The sequence below is a fragment of the Oncorhynchus clarkii genome, chromosome 28 (assembly GCF_045791955.1).
Source record: "Oncorhynchus clarkii lewisi isolate Uvic-CL-2024 chromosome 28, UVic_Ocla_1.0, whole genome shotgun sequence".
In the NCBI taxonomy this organism is placed as follows: domain Eukaryota; kingdom Metazoa; phylum Chordata; class Actinopteri; order Salmoniformes; family Salmonidae; genus Oncorhynchus; species Oncorhynchus clarkii.
The window spans coordinates 4,346,287-4,371,140 of NC_092174.1; the positions used below are offsets into that span (position 1 = coordinate 4,346,287).

Sequence of the window (24,854 nt, forward strand, 5' to 3'; positions counted from 1 at the left end):
CTCCTTTCACTAGGACACGCACATCTCAACCTCTATATATCTGTATGTGTGTCAGTTGTTTTAGTCTGCCCTACACATAAAACTGTTTCCTGTGAGAGACAAGTGTTTTCACTGTTCTATGAAGTTAATGTGTGTTCTCAGTTGTGTTTGATTTAATTTAGTTCCCAGACACTTCCACCCAAATGCACAAAGAGTCTGATGGGTCAACACGTGTGGCGAGAGAGAGAGGAAAAGAGAAGCACTGATCTCAGTTGTCTGTAGGCATATTTAGCTGAGTGAGGGAGCGAGAGAGAGAGAAAGAGATGAATGAAGAGGCTAGTAACCAAGCACTGTAAAATTATATCTTCAAAGAGACAGTGTGGTGAAGAAGGCGCAACAGCACCTCTTCAACCTCATGAGGCTGAAGAGATTTGGCTTGCCAACGCTTAATCGGGAACAAACTACCTGCCCTCCAGGACACCTACAGCACCCGATGTCACAGGAATGCCAAAAAGACCATCAAGGACAAAAACCACCGAGCCACTGCCTGTTCACCCCGCTACCATCCAGAAGGCGAAGTCAGTACAAGTGCATCAAAGCTGGGAAACAGCTTCTATCTCAAGGCCATCAGACTGTTAAACAGCCATCACTAGCACAGAGAGGCTGCTGCCTACATACAGACTTGAAATCATTGGCCACTTTAATAAATGGAACACCAGTCACTTTAATAATGCATACATAAAACTCAGCAAAAAAATAAACGTCCCTTTTTCAGGACCCTGCCTTTCAAAGATAATTAGTAAAAATCCAAATAACTTCACAGATCTTCATTGTAAAGGGTTTAAACACTGATTCCCATGCTTGTTCATTGAACCATAAACAATTAATGAACATGCACCTGTGGAACGGTCGTTAAGACAAACAGATTACAGACGGTAGGCAATTAAGGTCACAGTTATGAAAACCTAGGACACTAAAGACTGAAAAACACCAAAAGAAAGATGCTCAGGGTCCCTGCTCATCTGCGTGAACGTGCCATAGGCATGCTGCAAGGAGGCATGAGTACCGCAGATGTGGCCAGGGCAATACATTGCAATGTCAGTACTGTGAGACGCCTAAGACAGCGCTACAGGGAGACAGGACGGACAGCTGATCGTCCTTGCAGTGGCAGACCACGTGTATCAACACCTGCACAGGATCGGTACATCCGAACATCACACCTGTGGGACAGGTACAGGATGGCAACAACAACTGCCCGAAGTACACCAGGATTGCACAATCCCTCAAACAGTGCTCAGACTCTCCGCAATAGGCTGAGAGAGGCTGGACTGAGGGCTTTTAGGCCTGTTGTATGGACATTACCGGCAACTACGTCGCCTATGGGCACAAACCCACCAGGGGTGGACCAGACAGGACTGGTAAAAAGTGCTCTTCACTGACGAGTCGTGGTTTTGTCTCACCAGGGGTGATGGTCAGATTCGGGTTTATCGTTGAAGGAATGAGCGTTACACCGATGCCTGTACTTTGGAGCGGGATCGATTTGGAGGTTGAATCTTGTTATGTTCATACAAATATTTACACGTTAAGTTTGCTGAAAATAAACGCACTTGACAGTGAGAGGACGTTTCTTTTTTTGCTGAGTTTATCTTGCATTACTCATCTCATATGTATATACTGTATTCCATACTATCTTTTGCATCTTAGCCTATGCCACTCTGTCATTGTTCATCCATATATTTATATATTCTTATTCCATTACATAGATTTGTGTGCATTACGTATTTGTTGTGGAATTGTTAGATATTACTTGCTAGATATTGCTGCACTGTCGGAACTAGAAGCACAAGCATTTTGCTACACTCGCCCGGTCCAGATTAATTGGATACCCTTATTATTTGTAGTAGTTGTAACGCTCCGGGTGTCGAGTCAGACGCAGGAAACAGAGAGTTCACTTCTGTGCTATTTAATGCACTCACGAAACATTGGGTGCTCAAAAAGAAATGCCCCAAACACGGGGTACGAGAACAGTACAGCAGACTACATGACCAGGAACAACACGTTCGTCTACTACATACACAACGGTTACAATAAGTAATCCCGCACAAAGAAACAGGCTGTCTAATAAAGCCCAACTAATCATTAACTAACAGGTGCTAACAATAAACATACAAGGAGGGGGAGGAAAGAAAATCAGTGGCAGCTAATAGGCCGGCAACGACGACCGCCGAGCGCCACCCGAACGGGAAGGGGAGCCACCCTCGATCGGACTCGTGACAGTAGTAGCTAGTAGTAGTAGTAACAGTACCCTAATTATGTGATGACATTAGGAATATTTTACTGCAGGCTTAATGTAGTCAGTCATATTGAAAAAAAATGTAATCAACTTTCCACCCTTGAGGAAAACGATTGCAATAAGAGTGCAGTATAACTGCAGTTAGAGTGCAGTATAACTGCAGTTAGAGTGCATTATAACTGTAGTATGCTGCGTCCAAAATAACATTTTCTTTACTTCAGTAATTTTGCAGTATAACTGCGGTTCAACTGCAGTTATTCTGCGATTAATGCGTCCAAAATAACACAGTTGACTGCAGTTAATGCAGATTTTAAAACTGCAATCTTTTTTGTAAGGGTGCAATAGACGCCTACCCGGGCGCCTGGTCCAGATGATCGAATCCTCTTATTGTTATTATTATTATTAGTTGTAGTAGTAGTACCAGTACCCTAATTACGTGATGACGTTTGAAACTCCAACCGCAGGCGTAATGTAGTCAGTCGTGTTGAAAAAAAATAGAAGCTGAACGAGGAGAAAGCGCCGAAATGGAGGCCGGCGTAGGTGGCTAAACACGAGAAGTGACAAACCGATACATTTTCAATAAACTTTGAGGCGCTTATGATTCTCAAAAAGAGTATATCTGAGAAGAATCTAGTTATCCATAGCTAGATAACTCTGCATTGGATATTGTTGGTGAGTTTCTAAGCATCGCGTTGTTGTTGTAAAGACGACTTCCACCGGGCGCCATTTAATTACGTTGTCAAGTCAGGAACAAAACATCAATTTGAAGAGGAACGGATTGTGATGTCTATTTTCGTGTTAGACACAAACCTTGAAATAGCTTACTATCCATCCATACACCGTAAACTAATCCCTTAATTGTTTGGCAGCTAACTAACGTTTTTCTTTGTTATTCATATTGACCTACGTTAGCTAAGAATTAGCTAGCAAGCGTTAACGTTAGCTGGCTAGCCACCACCTCGTCCATTTCCAAGACTAGTAACGTTAATGGCTTGTTGACATCAATTTAACTAGTTGGCTAACTTTAGGCTTAGTTTCCCCCAAATAAAATACTATTGGGGTCTTGACTATTGCAGTTGGTCAACAACTTGGATAACAACCAAACCAGCAAGTGTAACTTCACGTTAACTTAGCTAATCAGCCGATCACTGGTTGCCAGGATCTACTGTGCGCTTGCTAGCATTAGCTGGTTCGCTAACTAGCATAGAAACCTCGTGTGCTGCTAGCTAGATAACGTTACCGCGGCAAGAAATTCAGACTCTTAGAACTGAAACAGTAGCCAGATAGCTTATACATTTAGCTAGCTGTCTTAGTAACCAATAGCTAACCAACCTTAGTTAACTACTGGTAGTTAGCTACATCTCTGACTCTGGACGTAATAACTTTTCGGGTAATTTTAGTTAGCTAATCAATTAGCCTAGAAGCAGATTCCAGTTGACGTTAGCTAGCTAGCTACCTCCCAACCATGCTGGCTTTGGACACATCGCAGTATGCTATATTTTGGACCCGGGCTAGGGGTACAAATAAAGTTGTTTGAATAGTTGCATTTGTTGCCCTCACAAGGTAGTTATGTTTGTCAATTAAACCGCTTTATCGCTTACTTTTGGACTTACGTGGAAGTTGTCAAATATACAAATCCAACAAGGAACAATTTGCACACCGAATCACTGCATATTTCCTCACTAGTGTCCTGGTTATAATGGAGTGTCCTTATGCACAAAATAAAGTGGATTTTATTATGGACACATGTTGGGAAAATGTTGATGTATTGAAAAGAATGACATGAGACAATTTTGTCAACTAGCCTATTTGATACGAGTCATTTTGTGAAGTTTCTGAGCTTAACGTTTGATAAAGGGTATTACTGCCAGTGGGGTCTGTTTTTATTACCACATTATGTAAAATGTCTGTTCATTTAGTTATTTACATGTGAAAGTGTAATGAAATGCACTTTGATTAGCCTTGTGATACATTTTGTTTGTTCTTTAGGCAACTGTGTTCATTCATTGTCATGCCAAACACGTTTCATGCTAAACAGGTATGACATAACATGTATGACATTGATAAAGGAGTTGGCTACAGTGTGGGACCAGAGCATGTTGGAATATTGCCCAATTATTATAAGTGGTCCCACTCTGATCATAAACATATTAGTATCACTTCTAGTTGTAGGATATGTTTGTGTTTTGATGTTTCTGGTCATTTTCCTTTATGTAAAACCCAGCCTTATGCCTATGCTGTGGATAAAAGGCAGAAGGCAGCCGGGAGTGTTTTCTTTGGTGTCATTGAGATGTTTTCTGCAAATGTGTGTACAGTACTGAATGTTGTTGCTCTAGTAGGCCTATACATAGGCTAATTTGCCTAAATTGAGTTTGTGTGGAAAGTGGGGTGCTCAAAGCTCACTTAGGTACTGCTTACATGCGGCATACATGAATGTCACAGTGAAGTAGCGTAGACTGACTGTTGCATTCTTAGTTTGAATTGTGTTCATGGCAGGCTTGCTGTACACCTAGGTTCACCATAGGTTCAATGTACAGATTAATAAGCTTGTTTACGATAGTATGACAGAACAACGTTTAAATGTAACCTATAATTGATGCTTGCAAGATGGTATGACTGAAGCCATGTTTTTTTGTTTGTTTCAATCCCTCTTGTTATGAGAGACGTGCAACAAAAGTCTGGAAACCTGTTGCAACAACACCCCTTTTGACACTCATTTATTTAGACTTGCCCATATTTGCAAGCTCATCAAACTAGAACTCATCTGAACTGATTTACATCAGTCACTGCTAGTCCAGGGTCAGATGTTTTTATTGACCTGAATAGTAGGCCTGTGAAGGTATCAGTATCGCAACATTGTTTTTTTCCATGACAAAGGTGAAAACACGAAGCACACCAAACTCTTTGATTCTTTAAGAACCTGCTGTATGTGAAATATTGTGCTATAGCTTGGAAAATTAAATAAATGTGACTGGATGACAACATAATGTTTTGTTTCCAACATTAGGGCTGATTTCCTAAATAAGTTCATATCTGCTTTGTTTGTTTTCTTGCCACGATACTAATTGGTATCATCCCGGCCCTAATAAATATGCCTACTTTAAGATTGTTAGAATTTGGGGTTGGATCGGCTGATCCTAGATTTGTCTAAAACTGTGATCACTTCCCACCTGTGGTATATGTTCGCAGTTTCAGCTGTGCCTGTCCAGTCAGGGGAGGTGTCATGTCTTGTTTTTTGAAAAGACAGAAAGAACTCTGCAATTAGACAGAGTCTACTTATAAGTTGACTGTTCTGAGAATTGTATATTGTGGATGTTGGTGGTGATAAAGCTTCTTGGTAGAGGAATGTTGCAAATTCCATGCCCAATCAGTTACATGGGCCAAAGCTGAATTTGTCATCTGTAGTTACAGTATAATTAATCTCCTAAATAATGGCTGCACAAACCTGTTAGACCCGATGAGATGGCTTTGATGCCCTTTCAAAATTGATTTAGTACGCTATATTTTGAAGAAGCACTGTCCAAGTGTTTTGTGAGAATATTGTGTTGTTTAGCATTTTCTCTGTACTCATGACACATTACTTTTCAACCAACCGATCAATTGCCTCTCACCTCCGCCCCCATTTTCCATCTCTTCCCAGGTTTAAAGGAGCAGCAGATTGACCATGGCAACGGACACCAGCTCCCCGCCACGGTTCTTCCACATGCCGCGGTTCCAGCACCAGGCACCACGGCAGCTCTTCTACAAGCGCCCCGACTTCGCCCAGCAGCAGGCGATGCAGCAGCTCACCTTCGACGGCAAGCGCATGCGTAAGGCTGTCAACCGCAAGACCATCGACTACAACCCCTCGGTCATTAGACACCTGGAGGTAATGGACGTGACCTGAAGCATCAGTTATTTTGTGACCAAACTTTTGAGTTCTCTTGTGACCCACTCAATGAACAACATTTTTCCAGCTACCAAAGCACAGGCGTGTTTCTAGAGAAACTGGACTTTGTGCACAGAGTAATGGCGCTGCATTGGATAGCAGCTCAGGGCTCAACATTAACACTTGTCCTATTTCCCAAGACAAGTAAAATAAAAATCATCCAAGAAATAAAATAAATACACAAATCACTATCAAACTATTTATTCTGATCAAAGGCCAACATTGGAATAATATTCAAATCTGTTTTTCATGTAGGCCTTTACGTACATAAAAAAAGCCTGTATGTCAAAGAGTAGGTAATATGCAGGTGATATTGGCTTACAGTGTCATGTCCAAACCGATGCTGACACGAGGGAAGTGCCAGAAAAAGTAGCCGAACTTTAACAAGATTTTTAATTACATAAATATAGGCTAAATGCTGGTAATGTTTGACAAATATTATGAACGATCGAATCCTACTACAACTTCTCTGACGCTCTTTGGCTCATTGGATGTGGCAGGGCTGGCAAACTCACAAATTACAAAGGGAAACCCAGCCAGAAGCTGCCCAGTGACGCAACCCTACCAGACTAACTGAATTCTTTCTATGCTCGCTTCGAGGCAAACATGAAACCATGCATGAGAGCACCACCTGTTCCAGGGGACTAAGTGATCACGCTGTCCATAGCCGATGTGAATGTCGACCTGTTTAAAGGTCTTACTCACAAGGCCACAGGGCCAGGCGGATTACCAGGACGCGTACTCTGAGCATGCGCTGACCAGCTGACAACTGTCTTCATTGATGTTTCTCTTCCTCAATAGTGTGCAGCAAATTTTACTATATGAAAATCCTAAATGAGTATGACATCCTGGCATTTAAAGGATACTACATTTTCAAAATGTTATAAAAGCTTAATTTTTGCCCATACCCAACATTACTTCTATTTAGAATGCAAGTACGGGTATTCAGACACGGCCAGTTTCTAATATCCACACGCAGACATGACAATGAACGTGGAGAGCTGTACTTGAGCACTCACTCCCACGTATGTACAGTGCATTTGGAAAGTATTCAGAGCCCTAGACCTTTTCCACTTTTTGTTACGTTACAGCCTTATTCTAAAATCGATTTTAAAAAATCCCCCTAACCAATCTACACACACTACCCCATAATGACAAAGCAAAAACTGTTTTTGTAAAAAATCAAATCAGCTAATTTATAATAATAAAAAAAAGTATAATTTACATAAGTATAGAGGCCCTTTACTCAGTACTTTGTTGAAGCACCTTTGGCAGCGATTACAGCCTCAAGTCTTCTTTGCTATGACGCTACAGGCTTGGCACACCTGTATTTGTGGAGTTTCTCCCACTTCGCTGCAGATCCTCAAGCTCTGTCAGGTTGGATGTGGAGCGTTGCTGCACAGCTGTCTCCTAAAATGGTCGATCTGGTTCAAGTCTGGGTTCTGGCCTGGCCACTCAAGGACATTGAGACTTGTTCCGAAGCTACTCCTGCGTTGTCTTGGCTGTGTGCTTAGGATCGCTGTCCTGTTGGAAGGTGAACCTTCGCCCCAGTCTGTCCTGAGTGCTCGGGAAGCAGGTTTTCATCAAGGATCTCTCTGTACTTTGCTTTGTTCATCTTTACCTCAAACCGGACTAGTCTCCCAGTCTCTGCCGCTGAAAAACATCCCCACAGCATGATGCTGCCACCACCATGCTTCACCGTAGGGATGGTGCCAGGTTTCCTCTAGACGTGTCGCTTGGCATTCAGGCCAAAGTGTTCAATCTTGGTCTCATCAGACCAGAGAATCTTATTTCTCATGATCTGAGAGTCCTATAGGTGCCTTTTGGAAAACTCCAAGCAGGTTGTCATATGCCTTCTACTGAGGGGCTTCCGTCTGGCCACTTTCCCATAAAGGCCTGATTTTTGGAGTGCTGCAGAGATGGTTGTCCTTATGGAAGGTTCTCCCATCTCCACAGATAAACTCTGGAGCTCTGTCAGTGACCATTCGGTTCTTGGTCATCTCCCTGACGAAGGCCCTTCTCACCCGATTGCTCAGTTTGGCTGGGCGGCCAGCTCTAGGAAGAGTCTTGGTGGTTACAAACTTCTTATTTTTAAGAATGGTAGATGCCCCTGTGTTCTTGGGGACCATCAATGCTGCAGACATTTTCCTTCCACAGATCTGTGCCTGGACACAATCATGTCACGAAGATCTACCTTCGACATCATGGCTCGGTTTTAAATGTAACCTTTATTTAACTAGGCAAGTCAGATGCCTACCCTGGCCAAACCCGGACGATGCTGAGCCAATTGTGCGCCGCCCTATGGGACTCCCAATCACGGCCAGATGCGATACAGCCTGGATTCGAACCAGGGATTGTACTGAAGCCTCTTGCACTGAGATGCAGTGCCTTAGACTGCTGCGCCTCTTGGGAGCCGCTTGCACCACTCAAATCATGTCCAATCAATTGAATTGACCACAGGTGGACTCCAAGTTGTAGAAACATCTCAAGGACGATCAATGGAAACAGGATGCACCTGAGCTCAATTTTGAGTCTTATAGCAAATGGTCTGAATACTTATGTAAAGTATTTTTGCTATTTTTAATGCATTTGCAAAAATGTCTAAACCTGTTTTTAGCTTTGGCATTATGGTGTGTTGTGTGTAGATTGAGGAAAATGTTTTATTTAATCCATTGTAGAATAAGGCTATAACATAACAAAATGTGAAAGAAGTAAAGGGGACTGAATACTTTCCGATTGAACTGTATGTATTTGGCTAAAATGTGTTTAAATGCAAAGACCTTTGTCCATTTTTCATGGTTCCTTAAATGCTCTCTTTTTTTCTTGACTGCAGAATCGTTTGTGGCAGCGAGACCACAGAGATTTCCGTGCCATCCAACCAGATGCAGGATGCTACAATGATGTAAGTGTGGACAGATACTAGGCTTATATGATTTACAGTTAAAACTGTGATTTTGACCTTCTGGTGTCCGTAATCTAAGAAGAAAATATGCTATCAATGAATCTGTGTCAGGGTGTTAGCAAGTCCTTGTTCCTGGCTAGATCTGATAAATGTTGTACCCATTTGTAGACAGTATGCTGAAATGTGTGTATTTTTCTCAGTCATCTCCCTTTATTCCTCTGGCTCTTGTAGCTGGTTCCTCCTGTGGGCATCTTGAGTAACCCCATGAATGCAGTTACCACAAAGTTTGTCCGAACTTCCACGAACAAAGTGAAGTGCCCTGTCTTTGTCATAAGGGTAAGTTTCTTTTCCCTCACACTTTCCGCACTTGTTCAGGGCAGACTACTTGTATTTTTCTGAGACCATGTGAAGCCCATATTACAAGGGTGTCACTCAATTCCTGGAGGGCTGTTTCTGTTCATTTTATGTCCAATTAAGACCGAGACAACCAGGTGAAGGGAGTTCCTAACTAATCATTAGGCAGGTTTCCATAGACAGCAATGACGCAAAAAACATTGTGACATGTGTAATGGAAAAGGTGGCTATAGCAGAAATGTTCCTAAGATGGACAAAGTTCTTCTGATCAGCGGATGGATTTTATTTTGCTTAACTTTTTTTACTGCGACAAATGATGGAAACTGTGTTTTAAAAAATAAAAATAATTGCCGAATAGTTTTGAAGGTATTTGAAGGTACGCGTATCTATATAGCTCCAGTCCACATTTTAAATTAAATGCCTACTGCTTGCTAAATCTAATTTTTCCCCCAAATATAAAAATGTTTATTTGCTGGAGAAGGATTGTTCTGACTTTCAAGAATGCCTGAATATCTTCGCCTTGCTTTTCTGGTTGGCTGGATGCAAGTTTTACCTCCGAATTGGGGCTGGGCTATAAGGCCTAAAAAGCTTTTATTACATTATTATTATTATTATTATTTAAACTAATGGGCAATTCATGATATACAGTGCATTCGGAAAGTATTCAGTTCCCTTGCCTTTTTCCACATTTTGTTACGTCACATCCTTTTCTAAAATTGATAAATGTATATATTTTTTCATCAATCTACACACAATACCCATAATGACTAAGCAAGAACAGGTTTTTAGAAAGAAAACAAAATGATATCATGTTTACATAAGTATTCAGACTCTTTACTCAGTACTGTGTTGAAGCACCTTTGGCAATGTCTATAGCCTCGAATCTTCTTGGGTATGACGCTAAGAGCTTGTCACACTTGTATTTGGGGAGATTCTCCCAACTCTTCTCTGCAGATCCTCTCAAGCTTTGTCCGGTTGGATGGGAAGTGTCTCTGCACAGCTATTTTCAGGTCTCTCCAGAGATGTTCGATCGGGTTCATGCTCTGGCTGGGCCACTCAAGAACATTCAAAGACTTGTGCCGAAGCCACTCCTGTGTAGGGTCATTTTCCTGTTGGAAGGTCAACCTTCACTCCAGTCTGAAGTCCTGAGCAGGTTTTCACTCCGTTCGTCTTTTCCTCGATCTTGACTAGTCTCCCAGTCCCTGACAATTAAAAAAATCCCCACAGCGTGATGCTGCCACCACCATGCTTCACCGTAGCGATGGTGCTAGGTTTCTTCCAGGCGCGACACTTGGCATTCAGACCAAAGAGTTCAATCTTGGTTTCATCAGAACAGAGAATCTTGTTTTTCATGGTCTGAGAGTCCTTCTGTGGCCTTTTGGCAAACTCCAAGCAGGCTGTCATGTGCCTTTCAATGAGGAGTGGCTTCTGTCTGGCCACTCTCCCATAAAGGCCTGATTGGTTGAGTGCTGCAGAGATGGTGGTCCTTCTGGAAGGTTCTCCCATCTCCACAGAGAAACACAATTTAAGAATGATTGAGGCCACTTTGTTCTTGGGGAACTTCAATGCTGCAGACATTTTTTGATACCCTTCCCCAGATCTGTGCCTCGACACAATCCTGTCTCGGAGCGCTATGGACAATTCCTCCGACCTCCTCCTGGCCTGGTTTTTGCTCTGACATTCACTGTCAACTGTGGGATCTTACATAGACAGGTGTGTGCCTTTCCGCTTGTGAGTAGCCAGCTAATCCTTTATGTTTAAGGGTATTGTTACAAAGGTTAAGTTCTCCTCTTATTACATGTTGAGACATACCTTAAATGCAAATAGCGAGTTGAAACGGCTTGTTGTCAGAGAGAAAGACGTGATCTTTCGTCCCTTTTTTTGTGAGTGGCAGGGGGAGGGGCTTGGTGTCTGTGCGAAGGGGAAGGTGCACACAGCACAGATGGAGCGAAGGAAACGAGACCAAAAAGAGAGACACTAAGAAAAATACCTTGATTCTTGCGATACAAGCATTTGGAACATCGTGCTAAAACATACACCACCGTTCAAAGTTGGGGGTCACTTAGAAATGTCCTTGTTTTTGAAAGAAAAGCAACATTTTTCCATTTAAAATAACATTAATTTGCTCAGAAATACAATGTGGACATTGTTAATGTTGTTGTAAATTATTATTGTAGCTGGAAACTGCAGGTGTTTTAATGAAATATCGACATAGGCGTACAGAGGCCCATTATCAGTAACCATCACTCCTGTGTTCCAAAGGCACGTTGTTTTAGCTTATCCAAGTTTATAATTTTGAAAGGCTAATTGATCATTAGAAAACCCTTTTGCAAATGTGTTAGCACAGCTGAAAACTTGTTCTGATTAAAGAAGCAATAAAATTGTCCTTATTTAGACTAGTTGAGTATCCGGAGAATCAGAATTTGTGGGTTTGATTACAGGCTCAAAATGGCCAGAAACAAAGGATCTTTCTTCTGAAACTCGTCAGTCTATTTATGTTCTACGAATGGAAGGCTATTCCATGCGAGAAATTGCCAAGAAACTGAAGATCTTGTACAACGCTGTGTACTACTCCCTTCACAGAACAGCGCAAACGGTCTCTAACCAGAATAGAAAGTGGAGTGGGAGGCCCCGGTGCACAACTGAGCAAGAGGACAAGTACATTAGAATGTTTCTAAAACTAGACAGACTCCTCACAAGTCAACTGGCAGCTTCATTAAATAGTACCCGCAAAACACCAGTCTGAACGTCAACAGTGAAGAGGCGTATCTCAGACTGGCCAATAAAAAGAAAAGAAAAAGATGGGCAAAAGAACACAGACACTGGACAGAGAAACTCTGCCGGAGTCGCCTCTTCACTGTTGACATTGATCCTGGTGTTTTGCGGATACTATTTAATGAAGCTGCTAGTTGAGGACTTGTGAGGCGTCTGTTTCTCAAACTATACACTAATGTACTTGTCCTCTGTCTCAGTTGTGCCCCGGGGAGGGCAAGTTACACCATGGCACGGACCGTGGCGATACGTTGGCACATGAGAATTATTAGAATATGGCAAATATTAGTCAATTCTTGCATTGTATCCATGCTGACTTTTGTGGGCTACCTGAGACATGAAACAGTTAGGTGGGAGGGCAGTCACTTCAACCACTACATTTTTATTCGACACAAGGTTTTAGCTGACTTTTTTTGTCATTACGTCCAGCTGTTTTTATCGACACAACAGTTCAATGGAAATGCAACGTAGCAGCCATTTGTTGCATCCATTTTCTATGCAAACTTTTTAAATGTCGACAAAAATCATTGGATAAGTTTATGGCAACATAGCTCTTGCACTTAATTGATCAATCAAGTACAAGGGATAAGCCAAAAGCCACACACTTGGCCCACCAGGAAATGAGTTTTCTGCAGAATATAAATGGGCACTTCAGAATGTGATTACTAAGTTCATTCTCACTCTCTTCCTTTTCTTGCCTATTTTTTGTTCCCTTCTTCATTACCCCTTTAATTGATCAAACTATTTCTCCCTTTCTCCATGTCTCCTCCATCCCTCTCCCTCGTTCATAGTGGACTCCTGAGGGGAGGCGTCTTGTCACAGGAGCCTCCAGTGGGGAGTTCACCTTGTGGAACGGACTCACCTTCAACTTTGAGACCATCTTACAGGTGAACATTGAATCCTCCCTCCTACAACACTTTACAATTAACTTAACCTTTGGCTCCGCCGGCTGAATACACTTTCTTAAAAAAAAGTTTAAGGTTAGGCATGGGGTTAGCGAACCACCTCTTGGAACCACAAGAAATGTCAGCTGTATATCCACTGTCTTCTAGAAATGTGTCTCCAGCCCTGTGTTTTTGGTCCTAGTGCTCTCTCTGACTACGTCTCTCTCTACTCCCCTCAGGCCCATGACAGCCCTGTGCGGGCCATGACCTGGTCTCACAACGACATGTGGATGCTGACGGCTGACCACGGCGGCTATGTCAAGTACTGGCAGTCCAACATGAACAACGTCAAGATGTTCCAGGCTCACAAGGAGGCGATTAGAGAGGCCAGGTCTATACACAATCTACCATTTTCTGTAGTTAACCCCAGCCTATTACTGTTGTTATTGCTGTTTCCCCTGAAAATGATTGATAAATGTACGTCTGTGCTGTCGCAACACTGCACTGATCTTTTCTTATTGCCATCATCATTGCCTGTGGCTCATGATGAGTTGTGTATCTTGATTTTTTCTATACATAACTACTATGTACAGAAAAGGTTGATTTTCACGGTGTTGTTAAATAAAGTGTTGATCTATATCTATATTCAAAAGGTATTGGCGCACGTTAAAAGACTACTGGTTTACATAGATGAGCCCAGGGGACAGACTAATACCGAATAAAGTGGAGAGGTTGCACTTGACGTTGCTGCATAGGGAGTTTTGAATGTGGCGCACTTCCACAAGGGGACAGTATTATCCCTCTTATGGACACACATAGGGTCTCTCCATGCACACACTTTACCACAGTCCCATGGTTGGTTTGAAGTTTTTTGCGATGTAGGCAAATGCATATCTACAATTCCCACCTTTTGAATCCACCAATATTGCCACTCCCATGTTGTCTCCCATTTAATTTATCCCAGTAACAAAACCCACATCCACAAGTGACCCCATAGCTTCTTGAATAAAGACTTTATTTCTGTTGAACACGCAACCAAATTTCCTCTGGGGTTAGAGCAGTTGGCTATCACCCTTCACTTATAATTCCTATGCTACCCACAAGGTTGCTTCGACCACCCACCTTCCCACCACTCCAATAACCCTGCTATATTCAAAGTAAAAAATGCACTATGCCGAAATCGCTCTTTCGTTGCTAAAATTCGAACAGTTCGCCTAATTGTCAGGTTGTGACAAAACAAGCAAGTATAGTGTAGAGAATCATTGTACCATCTAAACCGCTGTGAAATATTGCATTTTCAGCTGTTTGAAGCTTGTGTACAGAACCGAAAGTAAAAGATGCAAAAACGAAACTTAAGAACGGGAAGTATAGAAATAGTGCACATAGAACAAATCTACCGCTTCTTAGACTTGCTTTCAATGAGTGATTGATCTATGACACACTTTTCTATGTGCATTTGGTTGGGTCAGCCAAAAAGTTACATATTGCTATATTAATATCTACATTGAATGGGGCGGTGGAGTTAGAGGGATTTATGGAATTAAAGGTTGCCATTGTGTATATTTCTACCTTTGGTGGTGGTTGCCTTCATGGAGCTTTACGAAAATATTCAATAAAGATCATGAATAGGGTTTTATGCTGGGTTTATCTCTGACCTAAAACAACTTAAAGCTTCACCTTTTGAATACATCATTTCTCAATGCCACAACTTATTTTCTTTGACTGTTAATGTTTGTGAGACACTTTTACTGTCTTGTTGTTAATGTTTTTAACGTGCATTGAATCTCCAGGACCAATTGAAAATAAAGTGTCTCAGGGCTGTGGCCGTAGCCCTGAGAAAATTGTAACAGGAGGATAAGGGCACTGCCATCATACAAGCATTGATGGCTATGCTCAAACTGAAGATTGCAATTAGGGAACTAGTCAAGAAGTTCCTCAGGTGTCTGTTATGTCAGGTGTAGGCTGTCTTTGCTGTTGGTATGAGTCAAGTTCGGGCCTATAGGCTGGGTGGTCAGGGGGGCTCTAGTATGTTAGTTCATCACCATGTTACAACTGTTGCTCCGACTACAGATGGAGCCATATTATCTGATTGACTAACAGGAATGCACTACCTCATGACGCTGTAAAAATAAATCAGTTTGTCTGTTTTCAGACCTAGGCCTAAGCAAATCTGGAAATAATATGGTGCCACTGCTTATCATTTCCATCATTTTGTAAAGTGTATATTGCTTGATCCACAAAACAGACCACCTGGGACATATCTCTACAGAAGTTCAGTTGGTCAAATACTACTGCTCTATAATCTCACACTAGACATCCGAGTTACGTATTCCCCTAGATTCTACTTGTTTGTGTGCACAAATCTGATTAGTTAATGCGCATTATTCCACTGAAGGGAATAGGAATTGAGGTGGGTAGGACCGCAATGGGACTGACTAAGAGTTGTTGAAGATCATGAATCACTTGCAGATATTGTGCATGTTGATAAGAAGGGCAGGTTTAGATTTCATTTTGAATTTCAACAGAACTTCGATTTTTAGCTGGCTTGCTTACTGTTGCTTTAGTGTAAGGCCAAGACAAATTCACTTATTGTAGGTATTGGTCATTTGTGGTGGAGTATAGATGGTAATGCTTGTGTAAACTGTGAAAGATTCATTGAACTTGGGTTTACGTCTAGTGTGAAGCTTGCTTTTGGGTTACAGTTTAGACCTGATTGTGTTTTTTCATTTTTATTGTTATACATATGTATGTGGACACCTGCTCATCGAACATCTCATTCCAAAATCCAGCATTAATATGGAGTTCCCCCTTTGCTGCTATAACAGCCTCCACTCTTCTGGGAAGGCTTTCCACAAGATGTTGGAACATTGCTGCGGGGACCTACATCCATTCAGCCACAAGAGCATTAGTGAGGTTGGACACTGATGTTGGGCAATTAGGCCTGGCTCTCAGTCGGCATTCCAGTTCATCCCAAAGGTGTTCAATGGGGTTGAGGTCAGGGCTCTGTGCAGGCCAGTCAAGTTCTTCCACACCGATCTCAACAAACCATTTCTGTATGGACCTTGCTTTGTGCACGAGGGCATTGTCATGCTGAAGCGGGAAAGGGCCTTCCCCCAAGCTGTTGCCACAAAGTTGGAAGAACATAATTGTCTAGAATGTCATTGTATGCTGTATCTTTAAGATTTCCCTTCACTGGAACTAAGGGGCCTAACCTGAACCATGAAAAACAGCCCCAGACCATTATTCTTCCTCCACCAAACTTTACAGTTGTCACTGCATTGGAGAAGGTAGCATTCTCCTGGCATCTGCCAAACCCAGATTCGTTCGTCTGGACTGCCAGATGGTGAAGCGTGATTATCACTCCAGAGAAGGCGTTTCCACTGCTCCAGAGTCCATTAGCGGCAAGCTTTACACCTCTCCAGCCGACGCTTGGCATTGCGCATGGTGCTCTTAGGCTTGTGTGCGGCTGCTCTTCCATGGAAACCCATTTCATGAAGTTTCCGTCGAGCAGTTCTTGTGCAGACGTTGGTTCCAGAGGCCGTTTGGAAGTCGGTAGTGAGTGTTGCAACCGAGGACAGAAGATTTTTACGCGCTTCAGCGCTTGTCTTTCCTGTTCTGTGAGCTTGTGTGGTCTACCACTTCGCGGCTGATCCGTTGTTGCTCCTAGACGTTTCCACTTCACAATAACAGCACTTACAGTTGACCGGGACAGCTCTAGTAGGGCAGAAATATGATGAACTGACTTGTTGGAAAGGTGCCACGTTAAGTCACTGAGCTCTTCATTAAGGCCAATCTACTGCCAATGTTTGTCTGGAAATTGCATGGCTGTGTGCTCGATTTTAAATACCGGTCAGCCACGGCAGTGGCTGAAATAGCCAAATCCACTCTTTTGAAGGGGTGTCCACATACGTTTGTGTATATATAGTGTATGTGTTTCATTTTGGATAGATACGTTCTAGTGTTATTGACTCAACGTGTTAGTTGTGGGGAAAGACTGTTGAATGAAATAGTATTTGTCTTGAGTTTCCATTACTGGTCCGGCCAAGTTTTGTGAATTTTGTTAAATGCCACTGCACAGCTTGATGGGAGTGGTTGCTGTTGTGCCCAGGAGATGCCCCCCTAAGTGGTTGTACGGTACTAAGTTGTACTAGGATTGGACCCTGTTGTAAACCCTGGGAGCCCAACTGTGTCTTCCTGCATTGTTGATTCTCTTCCTGCCTCACTCTGTCTTCAGTTTCTCACCTACGGATAATAAATTTGCCACTTGCTCTGATGACGGAACCGTACGCATCTGGGACTTTCTACGCTGTCACGAGGAGAGAATTCTCAGAGGTATGTTTTCTGTTGAATACACATACAGCTGTACCTAATTGATACACGTCACTGAACACTGACTCACCCCCCTCCGAAAAAGATACTCCTGCAGACACTTTTCGGTGACTGCACCGCAACATGTACCTTTACTGTAATCATAAGTCTGAACCATCCATGAACACAAACCTTGGTGATTGTATAGGTAGGCCTAGACCAACACCAACTAGGCACATTGCATGAGCATTGACTTTTAATTTCATTACTTGTATTTTATATAATATAGCTATAAAGGCTAAAGCTAGTTCAATTTCCAAACATATATGTCGTACGTATTTTACGTGGTGAAGTTGGTTAGTAACAGTTATTCCAATAGTTATTGAATGAGTGAAATACTTTGGGCTCTGCAGTACAGAAGTATTGACACTTAGCATGCTATCATTAGCATATTATATTTCATGTTTATTATTTTTGATACACCATACTTATGGCGTTAGATAAACCATAGCTAGGTTTTTGAAGCTGCAGTTACAGTTCACACCACTATCTGCAGTAAATAACTGCTGCTTCTTTTTATCTAGCTAGCTAGAAGTGAGTTTGCCATTAATCAGTTTTAAGCAGCGTACTAATGACTTAATGTCTATATTATGTAAAAAGTTATTGTTTGTTTTTATTTTGTTGTACAGTAGTGGTCATCTAGGGAAAAGCATAACTGATCATCTTTGGTCTCAATACTGCTTATGTTGGGCGGTCATCTTTTAATATCAGAATTACAAAATGATTCACTGTTTTAAAACGGAAGTTCATATTTTGCACCTTAATGTTAGATGGTTTCTTAATGTTTTCCTTAATATTTCTTTAGGTTTAATGGTTCTTCCCCTGAAGTAGTCTATGGGCCAGTAGAAACTGTAATCCATGGTTCATTTATATATATATATTTTTTAACAGCTACCACAAACTTGAGCTAACTTTTGCCACAGCCAGCTAAAAATCAATGGGAGTAAATGGGGCAAGTTGCACCCATTAAAAATTGAATTGCCAAATAGCTTAATAATTTGAAATTACTTTAAGGTGATTTGAAAAAATCACCTTAAAGTAGATTTTTAGATAACGATGGCTGAAGTTTGTAGTTGCTGTTTACATTTTGTACTGGTCCATCAACTACTTTCATGAGCAACTATCTTACATTAAGTTGTACAATACTGAACTTCCCCTTTATTGTTCATCTTTCAACACCATTTCATGCACTAATACAGTGCATACGGAAAGTATTCAGGCTCCTTGACTTTTTCCATATTTTGTTACGCTGCAGCCTTGTTCTAAAATGTATTCAATATTTTTTTCCAACAATCTCCACATAATACCCCATAATAACAAAGCGAAAATAGTTTTTTAGAAATGTTTGCGAATTTATATAAATAAAAACAGACCTTATTTACTTAAGTATTCAGACTCTTTGCTATAAGACTTGAAATTGAGCTCAGGTGCATTTTGTTTCCATTGATCATCCTTGGGATGTTTCTACAACTTCATTGGAGTCCACCTGTGGTAAATTAAATTGATTGGATGTATTTTGGAAAGGCACACACCTATATAAGGACCCACAGTTGACAGTGCATGTCAGATCAAAAACCAAGCCATGAGGTCGAAGGAATTGTCCGTAGAGCTCCGAGACAGGATTGTGTCGAGGCACAGGTCTGGGGAAGAATACCATCATTGAAGGTCCCTAAGAACACAGTGGCCTTCATCATTCTTAAATGGAAGAAGTTTGGAACCACCAAGACTTCCAAGAGCTGGCTGCCCGGCCAAACTGCGCAATCTGGGGAGAATGCCCTTCCTTGGTCAGGGAGGTGACCAAGAACCCGATGGTCACTCCGACAGGGCTCTTGAGTTCCTCTGTGGAGATTGGGAGAAACTTCTAGAAGGACAACCATCTCTGCAGCACTCCAACAATCAGGCCTTTATGGTAGCGTAGCTAGACAGAAGCCACTCCTCAGTAAAAGGCACATGACAGCCCGCTTGGAGTTTGCCAAACAAGATTCTCTGGTTTGATGAAACCAAGATTGAACTCTTTGGCATCAATGCCAAACGTCACTTCTGGAGGAGACCTGGCATTATCCCTAAGGTGAAGCATGGTGGTGGCAGTATCATGTTGTGGGGATGTTTTTCAGCAGCAGGGACTGGGAGACTAGTCAGGATCTAGGGAAAGTGGAACAGAGCAAACTACAGAGAGATCCTTAATGAAAACCTGCTCCAGAGCACCCAGGACCTCGGACTGGGGCAAAGGTTCACCTAATGACCGTAAGCAGACAGCCAAGACAACGCAGGAGTGGCTTCCGGGACAAGTCTTAATGTCCTTGAGTGGCCCGGACTTGAACCCAATCGAACATCTCTGGAGAGATCTAAATATAGCTGTGCAGCGACGCTCCCTATCCAACCTGATCTGCAATGAAAAATGGGAGAAGCTTGTATAGTCATACCCCAGAAGAGTCAAGGCTGTAATCACTGCCAAAAGGTGATTCAACAAAGTACTGAGTAAAAGGTCTGAATACTTATGTAAATGTGATATTTCAGTTTTTTATTTTGTATAAATTTGCAAACATTTCTTGAGACCTGTGTTTGCATTGTCATTATTGTGTGTAGATTGATGAGCGGGAAAAAAACTATTTAATGCATTTTAGAATAAGGCTGTATCATAACAAAATGTGGAAAATACTTTCCGAATGCACTGTAGGCTGAGCAGGATTTATTAGTGATGGTATACTATATCCACAGGAACTGGTTTCAGTGTCCCACCTCCTTGTAGTACATCATAAGAGTACATGGTTTGGTGTGTTTTCTGTCGTGTGTCAGGATTAGGATGGTTCAGCATGATTCACAGTCACATCAAGTCTTTGTTGCATAAACACCCTAGTCAGGAAAAAACATTCCTCCTTGATAACATGCTTTGATTTATTTTAATAATTGCTGGGAAGGGATAGCCTTGTTGCTGGTCTCTGTTCAGCTATTACATTCCACTCTGTGTAGTTTGTCTTTGGCACATGACACGGAGTACAAGGAGTGAGTGGAATGTTAGACAGATACTCAGACTAGCGAAGGGATTGGGGGTAATTCATTGTAGTGCATGTTTGCATCCTTGTGCGAATTGAATAAAAAGCTTTCAGCCAAGTATGAATAAAGCAAACATCTTGTTTTAGTATTATGCTAATATGTTCGCAGTTGCAGTCTGACAATTTGTGTACGTTAACTATTCACAGGCCATGCAGAAAGTTTAGGCCTAATCTGCAATTGGCTTATTCACAGATTCTGTACCGTGTGTGCAAGTTTACTTGTCGTCCGACTTCGGTTAAGGCCCTTCTGCTTGCTTTATTTATTTTGTAACAAAATCTTTTTTTACTGTGCTCATTGAAGAATAATGCATAAATTATCACTTAGCCTACTTGAAAACAGTTTGTCTTGCTTTTGTTTTTTTTTAGCCTTTCAATAAACTAAACTTTTCTGTGCTCATTGAAGAATAAATGCAGAGTTTTACTTTTACTTAACAAGTTTGCCGTTTCTTTTTCCTCTAGTAGACACCCTGAAATTTTGAATATAACCTAATGCATTACCGTTGGTTGACAACGGTTGTTTTGATTTGTGGGTATTGAGAAGCCTTGTGTACCATAACTAGAGATACACTCAAAGATTTGTGCAAATCTTGAGTGAATTGACTTTTAGTTTATATACACTAAGCAAAAAAAGAAATGTCCTCTCTCTGTCAACTGCGTTTATTTTCAGCAAACTTAACATGTGTAAATATGTGTATGAACATAACAAGATTCAACAACTGAGACATAAACTGAAATAGTTCCACAGACATGTGACTAACAGAAATGGAATAATGTGTCCCTGAACAAAGGGGTGTTCAAAATCAAAAGTAACAGTCAGAATCTGGTGTGGCCACCAGCTGCATTAAGTACTGCAGTGCATCTCCTCCTCATGGACTGCACCAGATTTGCCAGTTCTTGCTGTGAGATGTTTACCCCATTCTTCCACCAAGGCACCTGCAAGTTCCCGGACATTTCTGGGGGGAATGGCCCTAGCCTTCACCCTCCGATCCAACAGGTCCCAGACGTGCGCAATGGGATTGAGATCCGGGCTCTTCGCTGGCCATGGCAGAACACTGACATTCCTGTCTTGCTGGAAATCGCGCACAGAACGAGCAGTATGGCTGGTGGCATTGTCATGCTGGAGGGTCATGTCAGGATGAGCCTGCAGGAAGGGTGCCACTTGAGGGAGGAGGATGTCTTCCCTGTAATGCACAGCGTTGAGATTGCCTGCAATGACAAGCTCAGTCCGATGATGCTGTGTCACACCGCCACAGACCATGACTGACTCGCCACCTCCAAATCGATCCTGCTCCAAAGTACAGCTCATTCCTCATTCCTAGTGAGACAAAACCACAACTCGACAGTGAAGAGCACTTTTTGCCAGTCCTGTCTGGTCCAGCGAGGGTGGGTTTGTGCCCATAGGCGACGTTGTTGCCGGTGATGTCTGGTGAGGACCTGCCTTACAACAGGCCTAGAAGCCCTCAGTTCAGCCTCTCTCAGCCTATTGCGGACAGTCTGAGCACTGATGGAGGGATTGTGCGTTCCTGGTGTAACTTGGGCAGTTGTTGCCATCCTGTACCTGTCCCACAGGTGTGATGTTCAGATGTACCGAACCTGTGCAGGTGTTGTTACACGTGGTCTGCCACTGCAAGGACGATCAGCTGTCCGTCCTGTCTCCCTGTAGCGCTGTCTTAGGCGTCTCACAGTACGGACATTGCAATTTATTGCCCTGGCCACATCTGCAGTCCTCATGTCTCCTTGCAGCATGCCTAAGGCACGTTCACGCAGATGAGCAGGGACCCTGGGCATCTTTCTTTTGGTATTTTTTTTGTTTTTGTTTGTTTTTTGTTTTCAATTTTAGCCCTTTTTCTCCCCAATTTCGTGGTATCCAATTGTTGTAGTAGCTACTATCTTGTCTCATCGCCACAACTCCCGTATGGGCTCGGGAGAGACGAAGGTTGAAAGTCATGCGTCCTCCGATACACAACCCAACCAAGCCGCACTGCTTCTTAACACAGCGTGCATCCAACCCGGAAGCCAGCCGCACCAATGCGCCGGAGGAAACACTGTGCACCTGGCCACCTTGGTTAGCGCACACTGCGCCCAGCCCGCCACAGGAGTCGCTGGTGCGCCATGAGACAAGGACACCCCTACCGACCAAGCCCTCCCGAACCCAGGGACTCTGATGGCACAGCTGGCGCTGCAGTACAGCGCCCTTAACCACTGCGCCACCCGGGAGGCCCACTTTTGGTATTTTTCAGTGTCAGTAGAAAGGCCTCTTTAGTGTCCTAAGTTTTTATAACTGTTACCTTAATTGCCTACCGTCTTAACGACCGTTCCACAGGTGCATGTTCATGAATTGTTTATGGTTCATTGAACAAGCATGGGAAACGGTGTTTAAAACCCTTTACAATGAAGATCTGTGAAGTTATTTGGATTTTACGAATGATCTTCGAAAGACAGGGTCCTGAAAAATGGACATTTCTTTTTTTGTTGAGTTTATTTCACTACTTCCTTAGTTTTGTTTCCACTTAATAAATTGATTGGTGATGTAGCTATCAATTACCCATTTGTCTTATGTTCTTATTCAAATAATGTGCTTTTACAGCGGAAATGCCTTGCTGCACTTCTAGGTAAAAATGAATTTAGTACTATTTTACTATATAGTCATAAAAGGCAATAGTAGCAGCTTTTAACTAAGTTAATGTAGTAAGTACCTCCCTCCCCTCCCCCTGATCTTGTCTGGTTTAGTAAGGGAACCACAAGGCATTTGTGTTATGTGAGATGGAGTTGATTCAAACATTAACACCGGTATGAAGGACCCAGCAGACTGAGGACATTATTTTCAATGTACCTTGTATTTGTATAATTTTGAGTTAGCTTTTAAAAACATGTTCAATTTATCAATCTAAGCTAGTTGGAATGTGGAATGTGTCAAGCCATGATTATCTAAGATGTGTCTTAGACTGTGAGGATGCTGAATTGCAGGGTATCCAATTTCTGGTGTGCAGATGATTTACACACACACACACACACACATTCACACACAGTCAATCTGCACCCATTTAAAGCCAGACAAAGTGAATGTCTTCTTAATCCTTCACCATGTTTTGTTTTTACATGGAAGTACATTATCACAAGCACATATTCTTGAAATGGAACCCCTGTGTGTGCTTTCATGTAAATATTTAGGCCGAAAGGGTTACGCGCAAGAATGCACTACTCACAATCACTTGATGTGAACTGTCATAAATCCCAACATATTTGTTTGTAGGATGTTAAACTGCTTATAGCAATGTCAGGTAAAACAAAGGCAATGTTTATTTGGTGTCGTGTAGTGCTTATGTAGACCTGAAGAAAGACTTACTTACTACTTGTAGAATCAAAAGGTAAAATTGTTGAGTGCCTAACACCCAGAGGAATTGGCTTGTTTAATTTGTTCCAAATTTTTACAAGATCAACCAGTCATGTTATCACCAATGGTTTGTACACTCATGTATCTCCTATCACACAAATGTACACATTGTTAAACCTTGTTGGTGTCTCAATTACGTTTGTTCACCTCTTTTGCTCTCTCTTGGCATACACACACACACACTTTGCAATCTTCCGGTATGTGTAATTACTTTGGATTTGGTCTGCCTCCACATCTACTATTTTAATAATGTATGTGCATTGGTACAAGTATATTGCCCAAGTTGTATGTTTACTCACCCCACAGTGAGTGAGGGTGGAATTGAGTGACCCCCCCTAAACACACCGTCTTTGTCACACACACCCGTAGACCGCACCACCTCTTACATTCACATACAAGTGAACGATAGTATATTTGTCCTGTCCTTTTGCCTCTGACACACACCTACAGATACTAAAGGTGTTCTTCCTCAACAGGTCATGGAGCTGACGTGAAGTGCGTGGACTGGCATCCCACTAAAGGCCTGGTGGTTTCTGGGAGCAAAGATAGCCAGCAGCCAATAAAATTCTGGGATCCCAAGACCGGACAGAGTTTGGCCACACTGTGAGTTTTACCCAAAGGCATCGGAAAGCGGCATGAAGCACCCCATCCCCAAAACCTAGAGCCGCCTGAGAAATTATCTAACAAAATGTGTTACTTCTCCGTAACAATTTGTGCTTTCTTGTTAAAATTGTTGTTTCTATGTAGTTTCTCAGTAGATGACTGTTGGTAAAAGGAGCTGTAAAATAGTTCAATCCTTTTTAAAATGCTTGAGGCAACTTGGAGGATAGAAAGAAACTTATACCCTTTTTACACTACCGTGCCAAGCTGATATGTACTGTGCTGGCTCTGATATTCGTCCTTTCCACACGGTTCAGGCAGCAACCT

The 24,854-nt window shown here is 42.2% G+C and overlaps 1 protein-coding gene across 5 annotated transcripts in view; it reads left to right on the forward strand.

The window, feature by feature from the left end:
* Positions 1 to 2,755: 2,755 nt before the first annotated feature.
* Positions 2,756 to 24,854, forward strand: part of LOC139386593 (WD repeat domain 33) — a 42,861-nt gene continuing 20,762 nt past the window's right edge. For 4 of the 5 annotated variants that reach the window (XM_071132272.1, XM_071132273.1, XM_071132276.1 and 1 more), the window contains exons 1-8: positions 2,769 to 2,944; positions 5,913 to 6,140; positions 9,034 to 9,102; positions 9,334 to 9,438; positions 13,020 to 13,115; positions 13,352 to 13,503; positions 17,347 to 17,444; positions 24,404 to 24,530. In XM_071132272.1, coding sequence (XP_070988373.1) covers positions 5,937 to 6,140; positions 9,034 to 9,102; positions 9,334 to 9,438; positions 13,020 to 13,115; positions 13,352 to 13,503; positions 17,347 to 17,444; positions 24,404 to 24,530 — 851 coding nt within the window. In that variant the 5' untranslated portion in view covers positions 2,769 to 2,944; positions 5,913 to 5,936. Of the gene's footprint in view, positions 2,945 to 5,912; positions 6,141 to 9,033; positions 9,103 to 9,333; positions 9,439 to 13,019; positions 13,116 to 13,351; positions 13,504 to 17,346; positions 17,445 to 24,403; positions 24,531 to 24,854 lie in introns of all 5 variants that reach the window. The other variant, XM_071132275.1, reaches the window with a different exon arrangement.